Below are 21566 nucleotides of genomic sequence, written 5' to 3' on the forward strand. Positions count from 1 at the left end.
ATTCCCTATTAATCCTTCACAATTTTCAATTTCTTCAAATTAAATTAATAACTAATCACTACGTATACCATTTATTATCCCAAACTGATGAATTGTAAAGACATGAAAATTTTGATAAGTTAAATTTTGATATAATTGATCATATTATATCTTTGTTAATTGTTACTGTATAGTAAAGGGTAGTCTATATATAATGGACTAATGGTGTAAATCTAATGTTACGACGAGTGTGTCTTTTGTTTTTCTTAAGAGAATTAATTAATTATAATGGTTTTCCATATATTCTTATGCAAATGATATACGTCAATCACCCATAACTGTTACGGGGTTAATATATTTGCAGTGTGATGAGACACATTTGATGCTATGATGGTGTAAATTCAACATTACGATGTACAAAATTTAACATTAAATAAACTGTATTATTGAATTTCACTTTTCTCTCTCATTGCTATACCTATATACGATTGATCCAGTACCCATAGGCAAATGATGCATCGCCCTTTTGAGATTAATCATGAATCTGCACTTTTACGAGGATAAACACATTGTTGACATAGATAAAGTGATTTATAACGCTTGCTGAAATACAAAATTACATATTTTAGAATTAAATAAATACATAATTTTATGCAATAAATTAATTTGGACGGTACAAGATAATTTCAAACCACAATTCATTCTACTCATATTTCATTACTTGTAAAACGGATTAGAGTCTATTAAATATCTTTGTCAATCTATTAAATGGTGGATGAACAGTCATGTTTATAATTCATTCTACTCATATTTTATTACTTAACGAATTAGAGTCTATTAAATAATTTTCTCAATCCATTAAATGGTGGATGAGCAATCACGTTTCTTGTATCTATAAAAATTAAACTAGACTTATATATAGGCAAGCAAATCCCACCGATTCCATTCCATCACCATTCTTTCCTTTGTTTCTGTTACCATTTCTTCCTAGAGTGTATATTTCTTAAAATAATTCTATTTCCCTTTATTCCATTAAGATTACTAAACTAATTTTTGAGCAAATATTTCCAGTAATTGATTAGTACTACAATGTATCTGTATTATATCTGTATTGTTTTTTAAATAAATTATTCTGTAATTTCAATACTTCTTTGTGTGGAAAATTTAAAATTATACTCCATGATTTGTAACTTTTTTTTTTACAACAAAACATTTTATTTTAAAATATAACTTAAAATTTTAAAATGAATATCTAAAGTGATTATTTAGTTAGATTTAGCCATTTCGTCTTAATTATACACTTTGTAATTTTAATTTTCCCACATAAATTAAGTAGTTCCTATAATAATTTATTCTAGAAGTAAATAAAAACATAATAAAAAATTTGGATTTTAATCAATCTTGCTAAACATGGAGAGAGTATTAAAAATTGAATAGTATTAAAAGAATCTCCTAGAATAATTGTGCAGGGAAAGCTAATTTAAATTATCAAATTTATTTAAATCATAATTTATCATAACCTCTTTAGAGTACAGATGACAAAAAATATAGAATAAAGAAAAGTTAAAAGACTAGAAAAGAGAAGAAAGGTGATGGAATCATGAAATCGGTGGGATTTACTTAAAGGAAAATGGAATAAGTATATATGCGCTAACTCAATTTTTTTTGGAATTTTTTTCCTATATTTATATATGCCTAATTTTTTGTGATACATTAGTTTTTTATTAAATTTAATTCATTTGAGTTTGGAATTTTCACATTAGGGAGGAGCATGGTGTTATTCAGAGGATAATTGCCTCATTAGAAGCAAATACTACAATAACACAGGGACCACGAAGGATGCAGCTCCTAAATCTTTGTTCACTTTCCTAAGTCAAAACAGAATTATAAATCCAGGTATTAAATAATTACACTTATATACATATAAATAATAACTATTAGAGTTATATACTACTACTATATTTAAATTCAATGCATTCATGAAGTTCGATTATCATCAGAAAATTCTTACTCCTATATGCTCACACATTTAAGTAATGTTCATCTGAAAAACTTAATATGATAAATATTTTTTAATTTTTTGCTTCAGATTTTTATAACTGGAATAGGGTTTTAATCCGGTATTGCGACGACGCATCTTTTATGGCAGATGTCGAAGACATCGATCCGGTATGTCTACGAAAATTGAATTTTTGTTTTTCATTACATAAATTAATTAGATGTATATTTTTAATATAACTAGACCTTTTATACATAGGTAACAAAACTATATCGGAGAGGCAGGAGAATTTTCGCCTCGGTACTGGAAGAGCTCCTAACTACTAAAGGAATGAGCAGAGCTGCAAATGTATGACATATTCTAATTTATTATTATTATTATTATTATTATTATTATTTAATTTAATTGTTATTTAATCTTCACATTACAAGAGTATTGGTGACAAGCTTTACTCATAGGAGACTCAGCTGGTGGGTTAGCAACAATCCTAAACTGTGATCGTTTCCATTCTTTCCTCCCCGACGCTTATCGAGTAAAATACATTTCAGATTCCGGCTTTTTCATACACGGGTAAAATTTAAATAATAGACTTAATATAAAATTTGAATTAAATTGTTGTGATTAACTCTTAATTCTGCATTGTTTTGTTGTATTGGAACCTGTAGGAAAGATCTCCCTAGAGCCAATGACTACGCCATAAGCTAGTTTACCGAAGTAGTAAAATATCATGTAAGTTTTCTTTTTTTTATGTGACAGTTATCACATGAGCTAATTTACATTTTTAAGAATTTCTTTTTACATATATTAACATGACTGAATCAATTTCATTTCTTTCCAGGAATTAGCTAAATATCTGCCTAAGTCATGCACACGTGGACTGGCTCCAGAATTGGTTAGTAGATAGTACTATATTTTTATCAATCTATGTATGCAGTACTTATATATATTATCTCATTATAATTTTATTTGAAACATGACTAACAAATTGAGTTTTTATAATATTCTCAGTGCTTTTTTCCAGAGAATGTAGTAAATGATATCGTCATATGGAGACGTCATTGTTTCTGTTAAATCCTGTTTTCGACACATATTAAGTAAGTTTTTTTTTTTTGCAAAAATATAGAAACTTACATGAAATTAAAAGATAAGGTAAAAGATTTTATAATGGTATCGATCCATTTCTATATTACGAAATCTTATCTTCTTTTTTGATGGATCATATATTTGGCTGAGAGAGATGAAATTGAAAACTGTTAGAAAAGAAAAAGATGGTGATTGAGATCAATTACCCAAATTAGGTGATTGGAATCAATTAGAAGGTTGAGTGAATATTTTGTAATTAATACAAGAAAAAGATGGTGATTGAGATCAATTACACAAATTAGGTGATTGGAATCAATTAGAAGATTGAGTGAATATTTTGTAATTAATTTCCTACCATGTGTATTATTTCCTCATCCTATTTAAAGGGCTCACAATGCAATGAAATCATCATTCGATTACAACCAAACCTAGTTATATCTTTCTTCTCTTTATCACTATGTCTTCTATACCATTTAACATGGTATCAGAGGGGTTCGCCGATTGTGGGTCAAATTTAACTGACCCAACAGTATATCTGGGCTGAAACCGAACAAAATGACTGACCCAGCAATATATCTGGGCTTAAAATTTGGTCCAGTGGTCCAACCGATCGGAAAAAAATTGGGCCAATCGTCTAACCGATTAGAAAAAAAAAGTCCAACCCCTCCAAGGTTCACCTTGAAGGGTTTGAGGGAGGGTGTTGGCAATTGAAACTAAAAAGATAATATTAGAACTATCTCACGTCGGTGTACAAAGAGAATTGAAATCAGTATATAAGTCTCATGGGCCCTCCTCCTATCACCAATTGGTTTTAGGATGGAACCCATGGATTTCTATCAGGATTTCTATCCAATGTAAGTATTGTCAATGTTAAATGGTATAGAAGGCATAGTGATAAAGAGAAGAAAGATAGAACTAGGTTTGGTTGTAATCGAATGATAATTTCATTGTATTGTGAGCCCTTTAAATAGGGTGAGGAAATAATGTACATGGTAGGAAATTAATTACAAAATATTCACTCAATCTTCTAATTGATTCCAATCACCTAATTTGTGTAATTGATCTCAATCACGATCTTTTCCTTTTCTAACACTCCCCTCAAATTGAGTAGTGGGTCTCCAATACTCAATTTGCAAAGAGCATCTTCAAAACTTCTCGTATTGACTGCCTTTGTTAGTATGTCGGCAAGTTGATCTTCTGAGCGAACAAAAGGTAGTTCGACAATCCTTTCAATATTTTCTTTGATAAAGTGTCTATCCACCTCAACATGCTTAGTTCGATCGTGTTGGACTGGGTTTTCAGAGATACTTATGGCGGCTTTGTTATCACAGTATAGCTGACACTTCTTGCTAGGAGAGAGGCTAAGCTCCTTCATCAATCTTCTTAGCCACAATATCTCAGTCAGCCCGCTTTTAATCCCCCGAAATTCTGCTTCTGCACTCGAGAGAGCCACCACTTTCTGTTTTTTACTCCTCCAAGTCACCAAGTTACCTCCAATGAAGGTAAAGTAACCCGCTGTGGATCTCCTGTCATTAGGATTCCCTGCCCAATCGGCACCCGTGTACCCATGAATCTCGAGGTTCCCATTTTTTGAGAAGAGCACTCCATGCCCCGTTGTCCTCTTCAGATATCGACAAATTCTTAGTGTTGCCTCCATGTGATCCGTCTGTGGTTTATGCATGAACTGACTCACGACCCATACTGCATAGGGGTCGTGAGTATGTGAGAGGTAGATGAGTTTTCCAACTAATCGCTGATATCGACTTCGATCGGCTAACTCGGCTTCATCATTAACCTGCAAACCATGATTGACTGCCATAGGTGTATCTGCCGGCTTACACTCTAGGAGACCTGTTTCTGCTAGAATGTCTAGAATATATTTTCTCTGTCTCAGAAAGATCCCTTTTTGTGATCTTAACACCTCGATCCCAAGAAAGTACTTGAGGTCTCCTAAGTCCTTCATCTCAAATTCCTGAAATAGATTCTTCTTCAAGCTTTCAATCTCTTCTAGGTCGTCACCAGTGATATCATATCATCGACATAAATGATTAGACAAGTGATCTTGTCTCCTCGCTTCTTAAGGAACAAAGTATGATCAGAGTTGCTCTGTTTATATCCATAGCTAATCATTTCCCCTACAAACTTCCCAAACCACACCCTCGGGGACTGTTTTAGTCCATACAGTGTCTTCCATAGTCTGCATCCTTCACCTATCTTGAAATCTGCCGCGAACCCTGGTGGAGCCTCCATATATACCTCTTCTTCCTTCTTAAGTCACTTCTTTTTCACTTATTTTTAAAAAATAATAATAAATAATTAAAACGGAAAAAAAATAAAGTAAAAAAAAGAATATTATAGTTAAGACTCTTCTCTACATTATTCTCTCTCTTACTTTTCTTTCTCTCCACTTTAATTATTTATTAGTACCAAATCCTCCAATGGACAAAGGCTGGAATTGCACGAAAATTTTTGCCTTTTTGACGAATTGCACAGCCGACCAACTACAAATCATTATGGGTAATAAAAACACATCATTACTATTTCATTAATCTTCGATTATGATGATTAATAGTTTGTACTTTATTTTTTGATTAATCTTTTCCTGCGTAATTATTTGAATTTAATTTCAGATTTTCGGATTATGTTTCTCAAGACACTGGAGGGACTAGATGATAAGAGCATCCGCAACGCTGCCTCGTTGCGGACTTGATCTCGTCTCGACGAGACGAGACGGCATCGAGACAGCGTTGCGGCTCCCGTCTCGTCTCGACGCCCGACGCGTCCCGGCGAGGCAAGTCTTGAGGTCGCGAGACATGCGCCCGGCGCCACGTGGCGCGCGCGGGCTGGTGGCGTGACGCCCACTCGCCGACCCGCGAGTGGGCGTCGGATTTATGAAGTCATAATTCAATTTTTTTTAAAAAAATCAGATTTTTCAAAAAAAAAAAAAAATTAAAATAAAAAACGGTAATATTACCGTTGAACGGTAATATTTTTAATTTTTATTATTATTATTTTTTTTTTAATATTCTATATATACTCTTCTCCATTCTCCATTTTACACACAAACACACATTTATTCTCTCATCTCTCTTTCTTTCCTCTCCAATCACTTCTATAAAATCATTCCTTTATTTTTTTCTTCTCCCAAATTTAATCAATTATGGATCCATTCGAGCAAATGCGTCGAATAATGGAAGAATCGCTAGAAGCAGATCGACGTAGGGAGGAGGAAGCCGCCGCGCCTCCTAGGCAACGCCGGACATACATCCACCGTAACCGGGAGGAAGCCGCCGCAAGGTTGGAACGTGATTACTTCAGTCCGAACCCGGTGTGGGGAGATATCTACTTCCGTCGCCGTTTCCGTATGTCACGCCCGCTATTTTTGCATATCGCGAACACATTGGCGGCACGGGAAGAGTTCTTCAGAGAAGGGTTCGACGCTATTGGCCGTCCTAGCCACACGACGCTCCAGAAATGTACTGCGGCGATCCGTCAGCTTGCTACTGGACAAACGGCGGATGCGTTCGATGAATACCTGCACGTCGGAGAATCCACTGGGCGACTTTGTTTGTTGAACTTCTGCAAAGGCGTCCGGGCAGCCTTCACCGCCGAATTTCTGAAGAAGCCAACCACCGCAGATTGTCAGTTTCTGCTCCGTCTTCACGAACAAGTGCACGGATTCCCCGGGATGCTCGGGAGTGTCGATTGCATGCATTGGCAATGGAAGAATTGCCATGTGGCGTTGAAGGGGTCATACACGAGCGGCCACAAAGGCACCCACCCCACCGTTATACTCGAGGCCGTCGCCGACTACCGGCTATGGATTTGGCATGCGTATTTCGGGGTCCCCGGCTCGAACAACGACATCAACGTGCTCAACAACTCCGACCTCTTCGCTGAAGTTCTGAATGGTAAAGCGTCGGCCATCAACTTCGTCGCTAACAATCGCCAGTATAAAATGGGGTACTATCTTGCCGACGGCATCTATCCGAAGTGGCCAACCTTCGTGAAGACGTTCAACAGGCCTACGGACGAAAAGCAGTCTCTTTTTGCGCAGAAGCAAGAGTCTGCTCGCAAGGATGTGGAGAGAGCGTTCGGGGTTCTCCAAGCTCGATGGAACATTATCAAAGCCCCGGCTCGACAGTGGTTTATAGAGAATATGGTCGACATCATGTATACGTGCATAATCTTGCACAACATGATTGTCGCCGACGAAGGACTTGAGGCGGGAAATTGGTTCGACCCTGAAACCCCGGGAAGCTCAACCGCAAGTAGTCCGCCTCGAATGGGAGTGCATCCGTCTTTGCAAGAGCGGTTGTCTATTCGGGCAAGGACACGTGATTCTACCGCCCACGCCCAACTCCAGGAGGATCTAATGGAGCACATTTGGGCAAAATTTGGCAACCATTAGATGATCGTCACTAGAGAACTCCTTCTTCTGCTTCTTCGCCTCCATTTTTTTTATTTGAGTTTAAGTGTGCAATTTGTAATTTCTAGTTTTTTAATTATGTCTTTTTTATTTTTTTATGTATTTTAAATTGTAATTTTATTTTATTTATAATGAAGTGTGTTTTTTATTAATGGAATTTGTTGGAATTAAAAATAAAAAATGAAATTGAATGAATAGTTAAGAGATGGATAAGAGATGGATAGGGTTTATGGTTTTATTTGTATTTTTATTTCATACTATTTATCAATAAAGTTGCTTTTTTTATTTATATAATGAAACTAAACTAAGTCAATTTTTGTGATATTTCTTTATTATTGTTTTGGGATTTACAGACAATTCAACAAGCTATTGGTGACTGGTATTTCAAAAGAAACAATGTCCAGTTCATCGATCAACATTGGCATCCTATTGATTGCAATAGCATAGCATAGGAATATAGAGCAGTTTGCTGAAGAATAATGAACTAGCTATTGTGCATAAATTATGGTAGTATATAGTGAACTAATTACTATTGCTGAAGAATAATGAACTAACTATTTTTTTTTAAATATTGTTTTTAAATCTTGACGTATATAATATTTTAGATCCATTAATATCATCTAAATTTAGTTATTGCAAGTATATTTGAATTTCAACTAGTGAAATTTATGAAAGATGTTACTCCATTGTATGCATAAAGTTTATGTTACTCTTGCCCCGTCGGAGGAGTGAATATCAATGTCATATTGTAGAGATGTTATGTATCAACTGATAAACTCCTAATTTGGTTTGAGTGGCCATGAGAATTTCTTGAGAAGTCTATTACTTTTGGTGATAAAGTGGACGTTGTTTAATGATTTATTTCTCTTTTTATATCCTTTTTAATCCCCACCTCTAGTCATACTTTTCTAGGTATTGCTATCCTTAACAAAGTGCGATAGTGACAGAGTATTATTTTTGTTGATCGTTTATAATTTATGCAATTTTCATATTTGTCATCATATTCGTAATGATTTTTCATTGCAACTGTAACGAGTGTTCATTACATGTATAGATTTTTCATTGATAATATTTCAGCCATTCCGAAGTTACAGAAATTGAAAATAACTAAAATTCAGTACTATTTTTCTAGTGAAATTTATGAAAAATAACTACAATTTCAAAGTTGTTATATATTTAGGACATAAGTAGTTAGATTTAATTAACTATTCAGTTTCTATCTTATATTAATTCTTAGTATTTCAGTAGGCTTGTATTGATATCCGTGGATAAAGTTTAGGTTATTAATTAATTTCACAATCTAATAATTTATATTAAGTTTCGTAAATGCACTAATATGTATGTTTCGTAAATGCATTAATTCATAAGTTTCTATATTGTAATAAATGATCTAACTTTCAACATAATACTATATATATATATATGTTATAACAAAACAATTAACGCTTTAACAAAAGGAAAGTTCAAAAACTATAACAAATATGACTCTCAAATCGAAGATTATAACTTGGGTCATAACTTTTGTTGTATTAAGTGGAGCATTTTTTGTCACCGAAGGAATCGATTACAGTGTACATTGTTTTGACATTGTTAGGAAAGAATGTCTAGATATATTTTACAAGCAGATATGCCTAGATGATCCTGCTCCAGTAAATATGGGCAAATGTTGCAACGACATTTACAAGATTAACCCTGGTTGTTACTCCTTCGCTCTCGTTAAACAGGCTGCGGATTTACATCTTTGCGGTGATAAACCATCCTTGAGAGTCAAGGGTGAAGTTATTTATTCGGCTTGCTATGGCTATGCTTAAAACATAAAATCACATGTTGATTTGGAATTTAATAACTGCACTAATTTGCTAGTTTTATCATATTATAATGCAATAAATTGTCTTGCATATTATAAGTTAATCCCAATTTTTATCTATAACTCATTTCAATCATACTTCAGTATAACACTTACATCTATTTATAATGGACTAATGGTGTAAATCTAATACTATGATGATTGGAATCTATGATGATTTTCCATCTTACTCTCGTGCAAATGACATATGCCAATACCCATAATTGTTATGGGGATTGATGACACACATTTGATGCTATGATCGTGTAAGTTCAACTTTACGATGAAAGTAAATTTAATATTATACTCCCTCCATCCCCGATTAAGAGTCATACTTTGACCGGGCACGAGTTTTAAGAAATGTAAAGAAAAGTTAATTGAAAAGGTTAGTGGAATGTGAGATCTATTTTTTTATATTGATTTTATAATAAAATGTGAGTGAATTGAGTTAGTGGAATGTGAGACCTACTTACTATTTATGGTAAAAATGAAGTGTGACTCTTAATTGGGGAAGGACCGAAATAGAAAAGTGTGACTCTTAATCGGGGACGGAGGGAGTAATGAACTGTATTTTCGAATTTCACCTTTCTCTCATGGCTATATCAATTGATCCAGTACCCATGGGTGAATAATGCATTGCCCTTTTTGAGATTAATCCTGAATATGCACCTTTGTGATAATAAACACATCGTTGACGTAGATAAAGTGATTTATAACGTTTGTTGAAACACAAAATTACATATTTTAAAATTAAATAAACACATTAATTTTAATGCAATAAGTTATCTTGGACAATACAAGATAATTCCAAACTACAATTCATTATGCTCATATTTCATTACTTATAAAACGAATGAGAGTGTATAAAATATTTTTCTCAATCCATTAAATGGTGGATGAGCGATCATGTTTCTTGTATCTATAAAAATTAAACTGGACTTCTATATATATGGAGTACTATACAAAAGCAAATTAGAGTGTGAAATTTGTGGCCCGACATTCTAATTTCTAAAACACGTGACATCCATTCTCACTATCATTCATTATTCATCAATTGATACGAGAATGGAGCTGAGCTCATCATTGGAGGGTAAAGGGCCTCACTAGTGACTAGTCACTACATTAATGAGTTTCACCATCCCCTCTTCCTACCAAATCAAACTTTGGACTTTCAATTTAAGTGATGCCTAAACTGAATTGGACCGGACCAAAATTGGAACCTCTAGAGCTAGTTATAAAATCGTTACTCCAAACCAATTACTACCTCCGTTCTATAATAAGAATCACATTTTATCATTTTTATCCGTCTCATAATAAAACTCACATTTCACTCCTATTCTATTATAAAATCAATTTTAAAAAAGTGGATTTCATATTACATTAACTTTTACGACTCACTATTTTTAAAAGTATTTTTTAAAATTCACTCTCACTTTAAATGCGAATCATATTTTGGAAGGATGTAGTACATTCCAAATCTTCATAAACCGAAATCAGCAACTATTATCGATTTAAGCAGATCGATAAGTGCCACGGTAGGAATAATGATAGGGGTCAGCTTAGGCTAGCAATTCCACTGCTATTTTTGCTGAATTTTATTAAAATGAGACGCTATTTTACTCAATTTCAAATCAATTGTCTACTCTGTATCGCCATCTTCCACAAATTTATTATACTGACTAGACTAGAGGTGGGTCGATACGATATATCGTATCGAAAACGTTGTATCGTGTATCGTATCGAAAATATATATCGATATAAAAGAATTTCATATCGTTATCGTATCGAAAGTTTCGATATAAAAAAATTTAATATCGTTATTGTATCGATATTTCGATATATCGTACTGAATTCGATATATCGTTAAATATCGATATATATCGAAAATAAAATATCGATATATATCGAAAATATCGATATATCGAAAATTTTCGATATATCGTATTTTCGATATAAAACGATATATCGCGATATAAGAAAATTCATATCGTTATCGTATCGTATCGAAAATTACGATATATCGAAAATTCGATAATTTTTCGATATTTTTCAATACGATACGAGCGATATATCATTTTTTCGGTATTTTTCCCCAGCTCTAATACTGACAATGTCCCATGTTCATTTTTTTTTAGTTTATCTATATCCATTTTTTATATTTAGAAATAATTTTTTCTCTCTATTTTTCTTATTAAAATTTTCAGCTACATTTTTCTCTACTTATTGTACCTAACAATTCCTCCTAAAATCCCATGTCACTCAAGAATATGAGAATCTTCACTGGGATGGAGAGAATACAAAACATGGCACCTAGACAAGTCTGATTTAACGTTGACTTATACTTCCTTCGTCAGCCATTAGGAGTCTCATTTCTTGCCGCCACGAGTTTTAAGAAATATAAAGAAAAATGAGTGGAAAAGTTAGTGGAATATGAATCTCACTTATATATTTTAATTTTAAACAATGTAAGTGAGATGTGTTAGTGGAATGTGAGACCATATTATCAGTATAGTAAAAAATGAACCGGATCCCCTATTTGGGGACGGAGGGAGCATCGGTCATAGGAAATTAGCACCATTCATAAAATTTGTAATTTCTATATTACTTTTAAACTTTACAGAAAATACTCAGTTTATTAACTATTTTTTAATGAATTTATTATTGTAGAAATAGAAGAAAAGAAGAGAAAACGAAGGGATCGCGGAGGCACAGTCTGTCATAAAACAAAAAAGAAAAGAAAAAAAAGGAAGGTTACAGAGACGGCGATGGAGAGCACGACGCCCAACTGGACTGAGAAGGTGGAAGACCTCGTTCACGCCGGAGAAGTCGACCAAGCTATCGCTTTTCTTGAATCCACAGTCTCCAATCTTGAACACCAATTCAAAACTCATCAATTTGGCCGAGTGCCGTCGCCCTCTTCCGTACCCCATCAGTTGGCCACTGCTCTTCAAGACCTCTCCAAGCTTTATTCCGCTCAAGGCTTCTCTCTCAGAGCTGATCAAACACTCTCCCGCGCCCTCCAAATCAAACACGCCAAAGGGTATCTCCAATTTCTATGAATTTCAACAAATTCTTCTACTTTACTGTATTTGGGTGATTCGCTTTTTTTAGCCAATTTAGAACCTTGCTGAATTGGATTCAAGAATGCATATTTTTTGGGGTTAATTTCTTCGAAATTTGAGGTTTGAGTAAGAAAGTAGAAGATGGATTTTGTTTCTTGTATTAGGAGAAATGAGATAGTAACAGAGTCTGAATTGGGAATCGTATGTTGATAGAGGAGAACATCTGTTAGTTCAACTGATTTTTGGTTGTTTTCGATTGGTTTGGTTTTCAGGGGTTCACGGGATGAAGTTACTTCTGATGATAATGCAGGACATGGTTTGTCTCTTTGAACTGCTGTGGCTTTGTCTTCTCTATTTATATGTCATTGTATGGGGATGTTTTTTTTTTTCCTTTGTCTTCTTAGTTAGCATTGATTGGTATTTGAAGTGTTTTTTCATATCGTTGAATCGCCTAATTCAGAAGAACTGATTGTTCTTTACTTTTGTTGCAAAGGTTGTGGTGAGAGTTCTTCTTCACACTTGAAAAGTGGTGGCATCCCACTGGAGGATGATGCTGAAGACGGTAACAACTATTGATCATATTGCCTATCTAGCCTTAAAATTTCTTTTTTTGTCATTCATATAAGTTATACAGTATGTTATAAATTATTCTAGCAATTTGCTAATATCCTGGTTAATATGTTAGTGCATTGACATTTTTATGCTCTGAATTGTGTTGTGCAATGCGGTGGATATGGTAAAATATTCGTATTTTTCTCAATAGCAGGCTAGGGTCATGTTAGGAGAGTTATGTTTAATTAAATATGCTATACAGTTTAACATGCCACTTTTGTAGTATTTGACAGTTTTACATTGGCTTATGCTTGCTCAAATTGTTCAAATGTGTTGAAAAATGTAAATCTAGTTAAGATTCCTGTTTAGTTTGGTTTCATCTCATTAAGTTTTACCTGCAATAGTCAAGTAAGGTCAAACTCTCAAGCATGACAAGAATTGTAAATGAAACTTGAACGATAACTTTGTGGCTCAACCTGATTATTTATGTTGCATCCCTATACTATATTGCTTAGGCTCATCTGTGGGGTATATGGCACAACTATGTGTATTGAAGCTAGACTGTTTACATTTTTCAAGACTCAGGATGCTTGGATATGACTAAAATGGAACCAAAATTAGGGTGCAGATACATGGATACTCTATGCATACACATATGCAAGATTCTTGCTATATGCGTTCACAAAATGGTCACATAAAATAAGAGCTTGTACAGGCTAGGTTTTCTATAGTATTTTTCGTCACCAGTGGTGGATCCACTTTTAGGGCAAAAGATCTGGGAGGGTCGTTTACCATATTCCGCGACATGGCGCTTGAGGCTGACCTAGCATCAGTTCTTGGTAATGGTTCAACTGTAAGCAGAGTAATTTTGGGAAGCCAGTAGTAGACAAATGAACAAGGAAAAACTTTACACGTTTCTAGTTCAGAATTTGGGCTGAATGCTAGACAAGTTTCCTTTTCATAGAATCAACAGTATGGCTGAGCTTGATCTTGAATCGTAAAAGGAAAAGGAAAATACATGAATGGTTATCGTGATCCATGATAATTTCTGCTAGCTTCTTCATACGGTAAAAAGGGTAAAGCTAGAAAAATGCTTTAGCAGATTTCGTGCTATTCTATTAATTTTATCATGTAATCTACTCCCTCCGTCCCAGAATAAGAGTCACATTTTTCCATTTCGACCGTTCCACAATAATAGTCACATTTCACTTTTACCTTAAATGTAAGTAGGTCCCGCATTCCACTAACTCGCTTCACTCACATTTTATTATAAAACCAATATAAAAACGTGAGCATGTATATGAAAGTAGTCTTTCCTTACCAGTGAGTGGTATGAATATAAGTCGATTGGTCAGTACTGAATAAGATTCAGAGGCATTTTGTAGGTGTTGCCTTTTGCGATCTTGTTATTACTTTGTTCAACTTAACAAGGTTTCTTTTTGCACGATCTTCTACATTTCCTCAAGATTTATATCTCATTCTGGGATTAGGGCTAATGATATTTCAATTTTCAGATTGGGAAGCTATAGCAGATTGTTCCCCAGAGGAGTTACTTTCCCCACAATCTTTACCAGGGATATCAAAACTTTCTCTGGAAGACTCAAAAGCTCAATCCACCAAGAGGCGAGGAAGGGGAACATTTTCGTACAAGAAGCAGGGCCTTTACAGTGATAGCCAGTCTAATGAACCTTGTATTGATGACTCCGAAGATACGTCTTCATGCCAAGAGGAAGACCTGGAAAAAAGAAGCGGTACGTTTCTAGGCAGTTCATATTGGACCTGATAGCATATATTTTGACTATTCATTTTTTAGGCAAGACAGAAAACATGGCAGAACTCTTTTCCTACGCATGTTTTTGTATTTTTTTACAAATGTAGTTTAGTCTTCGTTCTTGTGAAATTCTTGCGAAGTGCTTCTTATCATATGAGCTAATCATTAATGTTGTATATTTGTTGAGTTCTGACAGTCTCTTGTGGTTTTGGTTTCAGAAATGTATGGTACACGCCATATTCTTGTTCTAGCTAACTTGAATCTAAGCACTAGGACGACTGACCTTGAGAGGTTACTGGGGAGCTTCAAAGATCGTTTTGTAATTCGCTGGGTGAATGATACAACTGCACTAGCTGTATTTAGAACACCATCTGATGGTATGATAATTGCTTGCTTATTCGGTTTTGTGATTTTTAACCAACTCAAGTCATGATAGATGCAGGATGCCATTCGGTAAATCAACTGAATGGGTATTATTTCAAGATTATATAGTGAAACTTACTATCCTATATACGGATGCGCCTATTTTGCTAGTTCTAAGACTCCTGGTGTTTGATTTCCGACTCTAAACCGCTTAAAAAGGTCTACATTATAGCCTCTGATGCTTTTGATTTCTTGATGCAGCTCTTGAGGCTCTCAACTCCACCAGATGCCCCTTTACAGTCCGTCTACTTGACGAGGACGAAGAACTTTTCAGCAAAATTCCACCAAAAGGTAACAGAGATCAGTGTTTTGTGTATCTTCAGAAACATGTTCATTTCTTTTTCTTTTTTTTGGCTGGCACATTTCTTTTAATTTTAATATATGGTGTAGTGAATGGCTTTGAAATATGAACTCCAACATTCGTTGGTGTTATCATCCAAAATATACTTGAAGAGGGTGTTCGGTTTGCAAGATTGTATCCCGAGATTAAATATGTAGTATGTTTGGTTCATGAGATTCAATAACACAACTCAATCCTAGTTGGATAATTATAGGATAATTAGTCATAGCTAACCCCCTATGACTAAAATAATCTCACAACTCTATCCTAGATTGTATCTTGGTATTATTTTATCTAGGAAACCGAACACCACCGAAGTGTTTGATTATTAGATCTGATATTCTATTCTCAGATTTGGAACCACCCCGGCAGCGGCCTCAGACATCAGCAAGAACTGCTCAAAGATTGATTGCACAGAGCATGGGAATAAAACTGCCCTCGTCGTTTGGATCCAACGAGCTACGGAAGCAAGAACAAGCCAGGAAAAATCGGATAGTCTCGAGGCAAAATATGCGGGATGATGCTTGGGGTGATGAAGATCCAAAATAACTTAGTGTCTCAGTTGTCTACTTTTTGAATGGATTGAAATGGATGAGTGCAGTAAAAGGGGTGTTTGATTAAGAATTTTGTGAAACATTCACTCGGTTTTTCATATACAGTACAGTCATTTTTACAGAGTTAGTGAAATGCTTCCTAATCTTTTTGGGTTTGATCATACTCTACTCATGTAAATTCAATTGAAAATGATTGTCAGATATGCAAATTCGAGAGATTTGTGCACAGGTATAGACGTATAGTGTTCGTAAAGTAGCAGATACTAATCAGATCCTCCCTCCGTCCCAGTTTAAGAGTCACATTTTGCTATTTAAGTAAGTCTCAATTTAAGAGTCACATTTAGAATCTACCATATTTGGACATAAAATTTAATCTCATTATTCATCAAATTTACACTCAAATGTCGTTACTTTCATAAAAATAAAACAAACAAAATCCTAAACATACAAAAATTCAAAAGGGTCTCATTTCCACTACCTCACTTCAATTATTACTCACTCCAACAATCACTACCTCACTTCAATTATTACATACTTCAACAATTTTTTAAAAACTCGTGTCATAACTAAATCTTACTCTTAAACTGGGACGGATGGAGTACAATATTATAATACTCCCTCCCTCCCCTAATAAAACACGAAAGATGATCAAATTATGTTTAGTACATATTTTTCAAAATCTAAAAAATTAGTAGTAGTAAATCACAAAAGATGATATATTTCTCAATTATCTTATTCTTTCTTTTTCTATCCAATTATATATTGATATGACAATCGGTTTAAAACACCTAGATAAATGTTGTTTCGAACATAATTAGATGTTGTTGTTTTTGCCAAACGTTGTTTTATCCACATGTTTTGAATCGACTGCCTCATCATAATTTGCCGGAAAAGAAAAGGATGTGATATTTGAGAAAAATTTTATCTTTAGGGATTTATTTATATGATTTTGAAAAGTATGGTACAAAATATAATTTGACCATCTTTCCTGTTTTAGTTGAAAATTTGCCCTTAATTGTTTACAGTATTATCATTGTGGTTATGCCTATTTACTATAATAATATTTCGTACATTAGATATAACCTACTTGTGGATGATGTACTTGTTCATCGAATTTCACTGAAGTGTGAGTTTACCCAATTTACACGTCATCTCATGGCGTGGATATTTCCAATAACAATAGTTTTCCAATTTCTAAGTGGCAACTGCAATTTGCTAGTTATTTCAAAAGCACTAAATTTGTTCAAATTTATACCTAGAATAGTAAGAGTGAGTTTCACGTGGTAAAGAGTGATAAATATAAATAAATATTCATGGATTGGCTAGTCAGGCATTATGAATTTATGACATGATTCGTCACCAATGATGAAAAAACATATCTCACTTGTGTATGACCAGTGACCACTACCATTTAAAACTAGTTGCCAACCGAATTTAACCTCCCACTTCATTTTGCCGCCAACAAACATGCCTTCCCCATCTCCACCACTCACCGCCCGCCACCTGTCCCTTCTCGAAACACTATTGCGTTGACTCTCTTTCCATAATCCAAACCATTGAATTTCTCTTGGTGAACTCTTCCTTCTTCTTTTTTATTTATTCTTATTAGTTTATACATTTCCAGTTCAATTCAAACGCCGCATTCCTTTACTATAACAAGTCACAACTATAAATACTTTCCCTGAATATAATTCAACCGAAAAAAGAAAACATTTTTCATAAAAATGGGTGAAGAAATTGAATTTCCCCAATACTTCCTCTGCCCAATCTCACTCCAAATCATGAGAGATCCCGTCACCACCGTCACCGGCATCACCTACGACCGCGACAGCATCGAGCAATGGCTCGCCACCGCCGCCGTCTGCCCCGTCACCAAGCAGCCGCTGCCGCCGACCTCCGATCTCACCCCCAATCACATGCTCCGACGCCTCATCCAAGCCTGGTGCACCGCTAACGCCGTCGATCGCATCCCCACCCCCAAATCCCCTCTCCAAAAATCAATCGTCCTCAAACTAATCCGCGAGCTCAATCGGAGATCAGACGCCGATCGCTCGACGCAGATGAACGCTCTCACCGTAATCGACAAGCTCGCGGCGGAGAACGACGGCGTTAATCGCCATATCATGGCGGAGGCCGGCGTGCCTAATGCGATGCTCTCGTTTATCTTGAAATCCTTCAAAATCGGCGAGATTTTGGGGGTTGAGGAGGCGCTGAGAGTTCTCAAGCTGACGTGGACGCCGGAAGCTGAGATCGGCTTCGTCGGAGAGAATTCCGATGTAATCGAATCGATCATGTGGATTTTGAAGATCGAAATTGAGGATTCAGCGAAATTGAATGCGCTAATAGCCTTGAAGAATCTGATAGAAATTGAAACCTCAACCCTAATTGAGAAGCTAAATCTCGAATTCTTCGAGAAAATGGTGAGGATGATGAAGGAGAAGAAATTCGCGCAATCGGCGATTCAGGTTCTGATAGAGACGTGCTCGTGGGGGCGGAATCGGGCGATGATCGTGGCGGCGGGGGCGGTGGCGGAGCTGATCGAGATGGAGCTGAGAAGCAATCAGGAGAATAAGAGGGCGACGGAGGTGGTGTTCGGGCTGCTGGCGCAGCTGTGCTCGTGCGCGGAGGGGCGGCAGGAGCTGCTGAAGCACGCGGCGGGGATGGCGGTGGTGGCGAAGAGGCTGCTGAGGAACTCGGCGGCGACGGACGACCGCGCGCTGTGCGTGATGGAGTCGGTGGCGCGGTTCGCGGCGACGAAGGAGGTGGTGGCGGAGATGCTGAGGGTGGGGGCGGTGGCGAAGCTGTGTATGGTGATGCAGGCGGATTGCGCCGATTACTTGAAGAGGAAAGCGAGGGAGATTTTGAGGCTGCATTCCGGTGATTGGAGCAATTCGCCTTGTATACAAGTTTATCTTCTAACTAGAAACCCTAGATAGCATGTGGATGTTTTTGTGCTAGATCGTCTGACGGGTCAAGATCCGGATTCGGGTTGTGTTTCGTATATCGACGATGTTATACATACCATTGGAGATGAGCTTGGGTCCGAATGTAGACGGGATCTTAACTCGTCAGATAATCTAGCTGTGTAATTTTGTATTTCATTTTTATATAAATTAATTTGACTACAAAAAATATGTATATATCTTTGAGCTTTTCTTTTTACATGAGATTATGTTGCAATTTTGTGTTATTGGATCGTTTTGCACTTGCGTTTTTGTTGTTCCATTCATATATTTTGATGAAGATGAAATTAAGTATGGGATCATATTAAGGTTATTTTGCCTTTTTGTTAATTGAAAAGTTATTACTGTTTGCATGATGACAAAAACTTAAACGAATCATTATTCGATAATGCTATATATGTGTACGAAAGTACTGTTAATATATTAAGGAATGAGAATGATTGCCATCAAAAAAGTGTTAATCAGTTAAGGTATATATGGGAATAATTGCATGCCATGATGCCATCCAAATTGGGAATGATCCTTAATGGCATTTACATGATAATTTCTCATAATAATACTATAATCTTAAAAGGTTAAAGGCTTAAATTATACTCCATACTACTACCATTGATAATATGAATCGAAGTCTGAATTGTGCAATTTGTACCATGTATAAATTGATTTATGTATGTTTTCTATCACAAAAAGATGGTGTGTTTATTTATTCTCGACAACGTATTGTACTTGTGTAATCAACAACTTCTTTTCGTTCATCATGTTGATATATCGTACCACGCATATATATGTTTTGTATATTGAATATTAGCTAATGCTTACTGTGTTTTCACTTATTTCCGTATGTAATGTGTTTTCTTAAGGATATTGGGTTTCAATTTATGCCAAATTAGATTTAAATAAAGAAACGCAAAACAATATCATGCTTATGACAATTTTAGGTCATTGTGGTTTATTTTTAGGTCATTCTTACAAAGAATGACCTAAAATTATCATGACATTAAACTCAAATCTTATAATATGACCTAAAATTGCTTAATTATAATATTCTGTGTTTTTGGTTAATTATTGACCATTAGATTATCCAATCTTAAGGTCAAGATTTGGGCTGTATTTTTAAATTTAAATGCATTCTATCATCTTCCTATTATGTACTTAGTACAATTTATGTAAATGTATCTTTATTCTTAATTTAATTACTACAAGACTAAGCAGTCAAATCTTTTTAATCTTTCTTCTTGAAATAATTAATAATTTAAGAGCGGGTAGCCGCAATAACAATCGGTCTAACATCTCATGGATATATAACAAGTACTCCTATTTTTATCACTTTTTTGACCGTTGAATTGACTTTCAAAGTTACATCATACGGAGTACTAGAAACTTGGTCACATTAATTGAATAAATGAAATAATTAGTGGTAGCTGCATTAATTTATTTAGAGCTGTTACACGTACTTAGAGTTGCTTATACATTTTCTCAATAAGTTTAACTAGAATATGTTATCTTTAACTTCCCCTAATAAAAAATCTGATAATGTTTATAGGAAGCTTTTATTAGTCTTAATATAGAAAAGCAAACAAAATTGAAGACGACTGGGTACAATATGCGTTTATAGAATTATAGTAAATCTGTTTTTTTATATATACTAGTATCACGTCTATGCACAGATTAATAGAATTTTAAAATAATTAATTTCTAATTTTAAATTAATTAAATAAAATTAGAATCAATATTAACAATGAATAATATGAGTAATAATTTTTGTTGGCAATTGAAACTAAAAAATAATATTAGAACTATCCAACATGAACTGAAATCAGTATATAAGTCTCATGGACCCTCCTCCTATCACTAATTGGTTTTAGGATGCAACCCATGGATTTCTATCAATTTTTAGTTATATGAAAATAAAAAAATCTATACAAATCAACATTGAAGCATAATAAATTTGAAACAAATCACATAATAATATAATGTTTAAACATCAAATCACGAAGTAGTAAGATAAAAATCTATCACAATAAAAAATTAAACACAATGAATAATTACTCATCATTTTTTAAACTTCTTTATACACTACATTAACTTTAAAATTAGTTAATTATAATTTCAACATAAATTTTTTAACATGGATCAACTATAAAGTAACATAGATGGACTAAAAATCTAACCATTACCATTGAAAAAGATTATACTATTAAAAATAAAAAGAAAAAAATGGTGGTATGACTCAACTTATTTTAACACAAGTGATACCCGCAAGTGTACGGGGCTAGTGTAGCAATTAGCAAGCAAGAGTATCGTATCCCACAGAGACTAATTTGTATCAACTTAACTACCACGAACAAATATTGACTACTATCTAGAGAATCGGGAAAGGTTTGGTTTTGTTCTAACACTACGGAAAGCATATAATGAACGAATAGATAAATAAAAGCAAGTAAACACGGAGTGAAAAGATATATGGAGAAAATTGTAGAACTCAAGGATCCGATGCACAACTCCAAGCTCTTATCCAATCAAATTGTCTTACCTTTTGGTGTCTCTAGAATTACTAAGTCGACC

At 34.8% G+C, this 21566-nt stretch overlaps 2 protein-coding genes across 2 annotated transcripts; both read left to right on the forward strand.

The window, feature by feature from the left end:
* The first annotated feature begins 12019 nt into the window (after positions 1–12019).
* On the forward strand, positions 12020–16165 carry LOC125210710 (coiled-coil protein). Its single transcript, XM_048110287.2, has 7 exons — positions 12020–12376; positions 12671–12714; positions 12892–12960; positions 14465–14701; positions 14940–15098; positions 15346–15435; positions 15837–16165. Exons 1-7 carry the CDS (start codon positions 12102–12104, stop codon positions 16031–16033), a joined length of 1071 nt encoding a protein of 356 aa, XP_047966244.1. The 5' UTR covers positions 12020–12101; the 3' UTR covers positions 16034–16165.
* Positions 16166–17697: 1532 nt separating this feature from the next.
* Positions 17698–19172, forward strand: LOC125216759 (E3 ubiquitin-protein ligase PUB24-like). Its single transcript, XM_048118524.2, has one exon. The coding sequence runs from the start codon at positions 17763–17765 to the stop codon at positions 18972–18974; it is 1212 nt and encodes a 403-aa protein (XP_047974481.1). The 5' UTR covers positions 17698–17762; the 3' UTR covers positions 18975–19172.
* Positions 19173–21566: the final 2394 nt, after the last annotated feature.

Source organism: Salvia hispanica, chromosome 3 (genome assembly GCF_029641045.1).
Source record: "Salvia hispanica isolate PSC_SH4W2 chromosome 3, Shi_PSC_v1, whole genome shotgun sequence".
In the NCBI taxonomy this organism is placed as follows: Eukaryota; Viridiplantae; Streptophyta; class Magnoliopsida; order Lamiales; family Lamiaceae; genus Salvia; species Salvia hispanica.

Excerpts from the sequence above, each read along its gene's own strand:
- LOC125210710 (XM_048110287.2), top strand. The coding sequence starts at position 12,102 with ATGGAGAGCACGACGCCCAACTGGACTGAGAAGGTGGAAGACCTCGTT. Across the intron at positions 12,961-14,464 it reads GGAGGATGATGCTGAAGACG|ATTGGGAAGCTATAGCAGAT; the intron begins GTAACAACTATT and ends TTCAATTTTCAG. Across the intron at positions 15,099-15,345 it reads ATTTAGAACACCATCTGATG|CTCTTGAGGCTCTCAACTCC; the intron begins GTATGATAATTG and ends TTCTTGATGCAG.
- LOC125216759 (XM_048118524.2), top strand. The coding sequence starts at position 17,763 with ATGGGTGAAGAAATTGAATTTCCCCAATACTTCCTCTGCCCAATCTCA.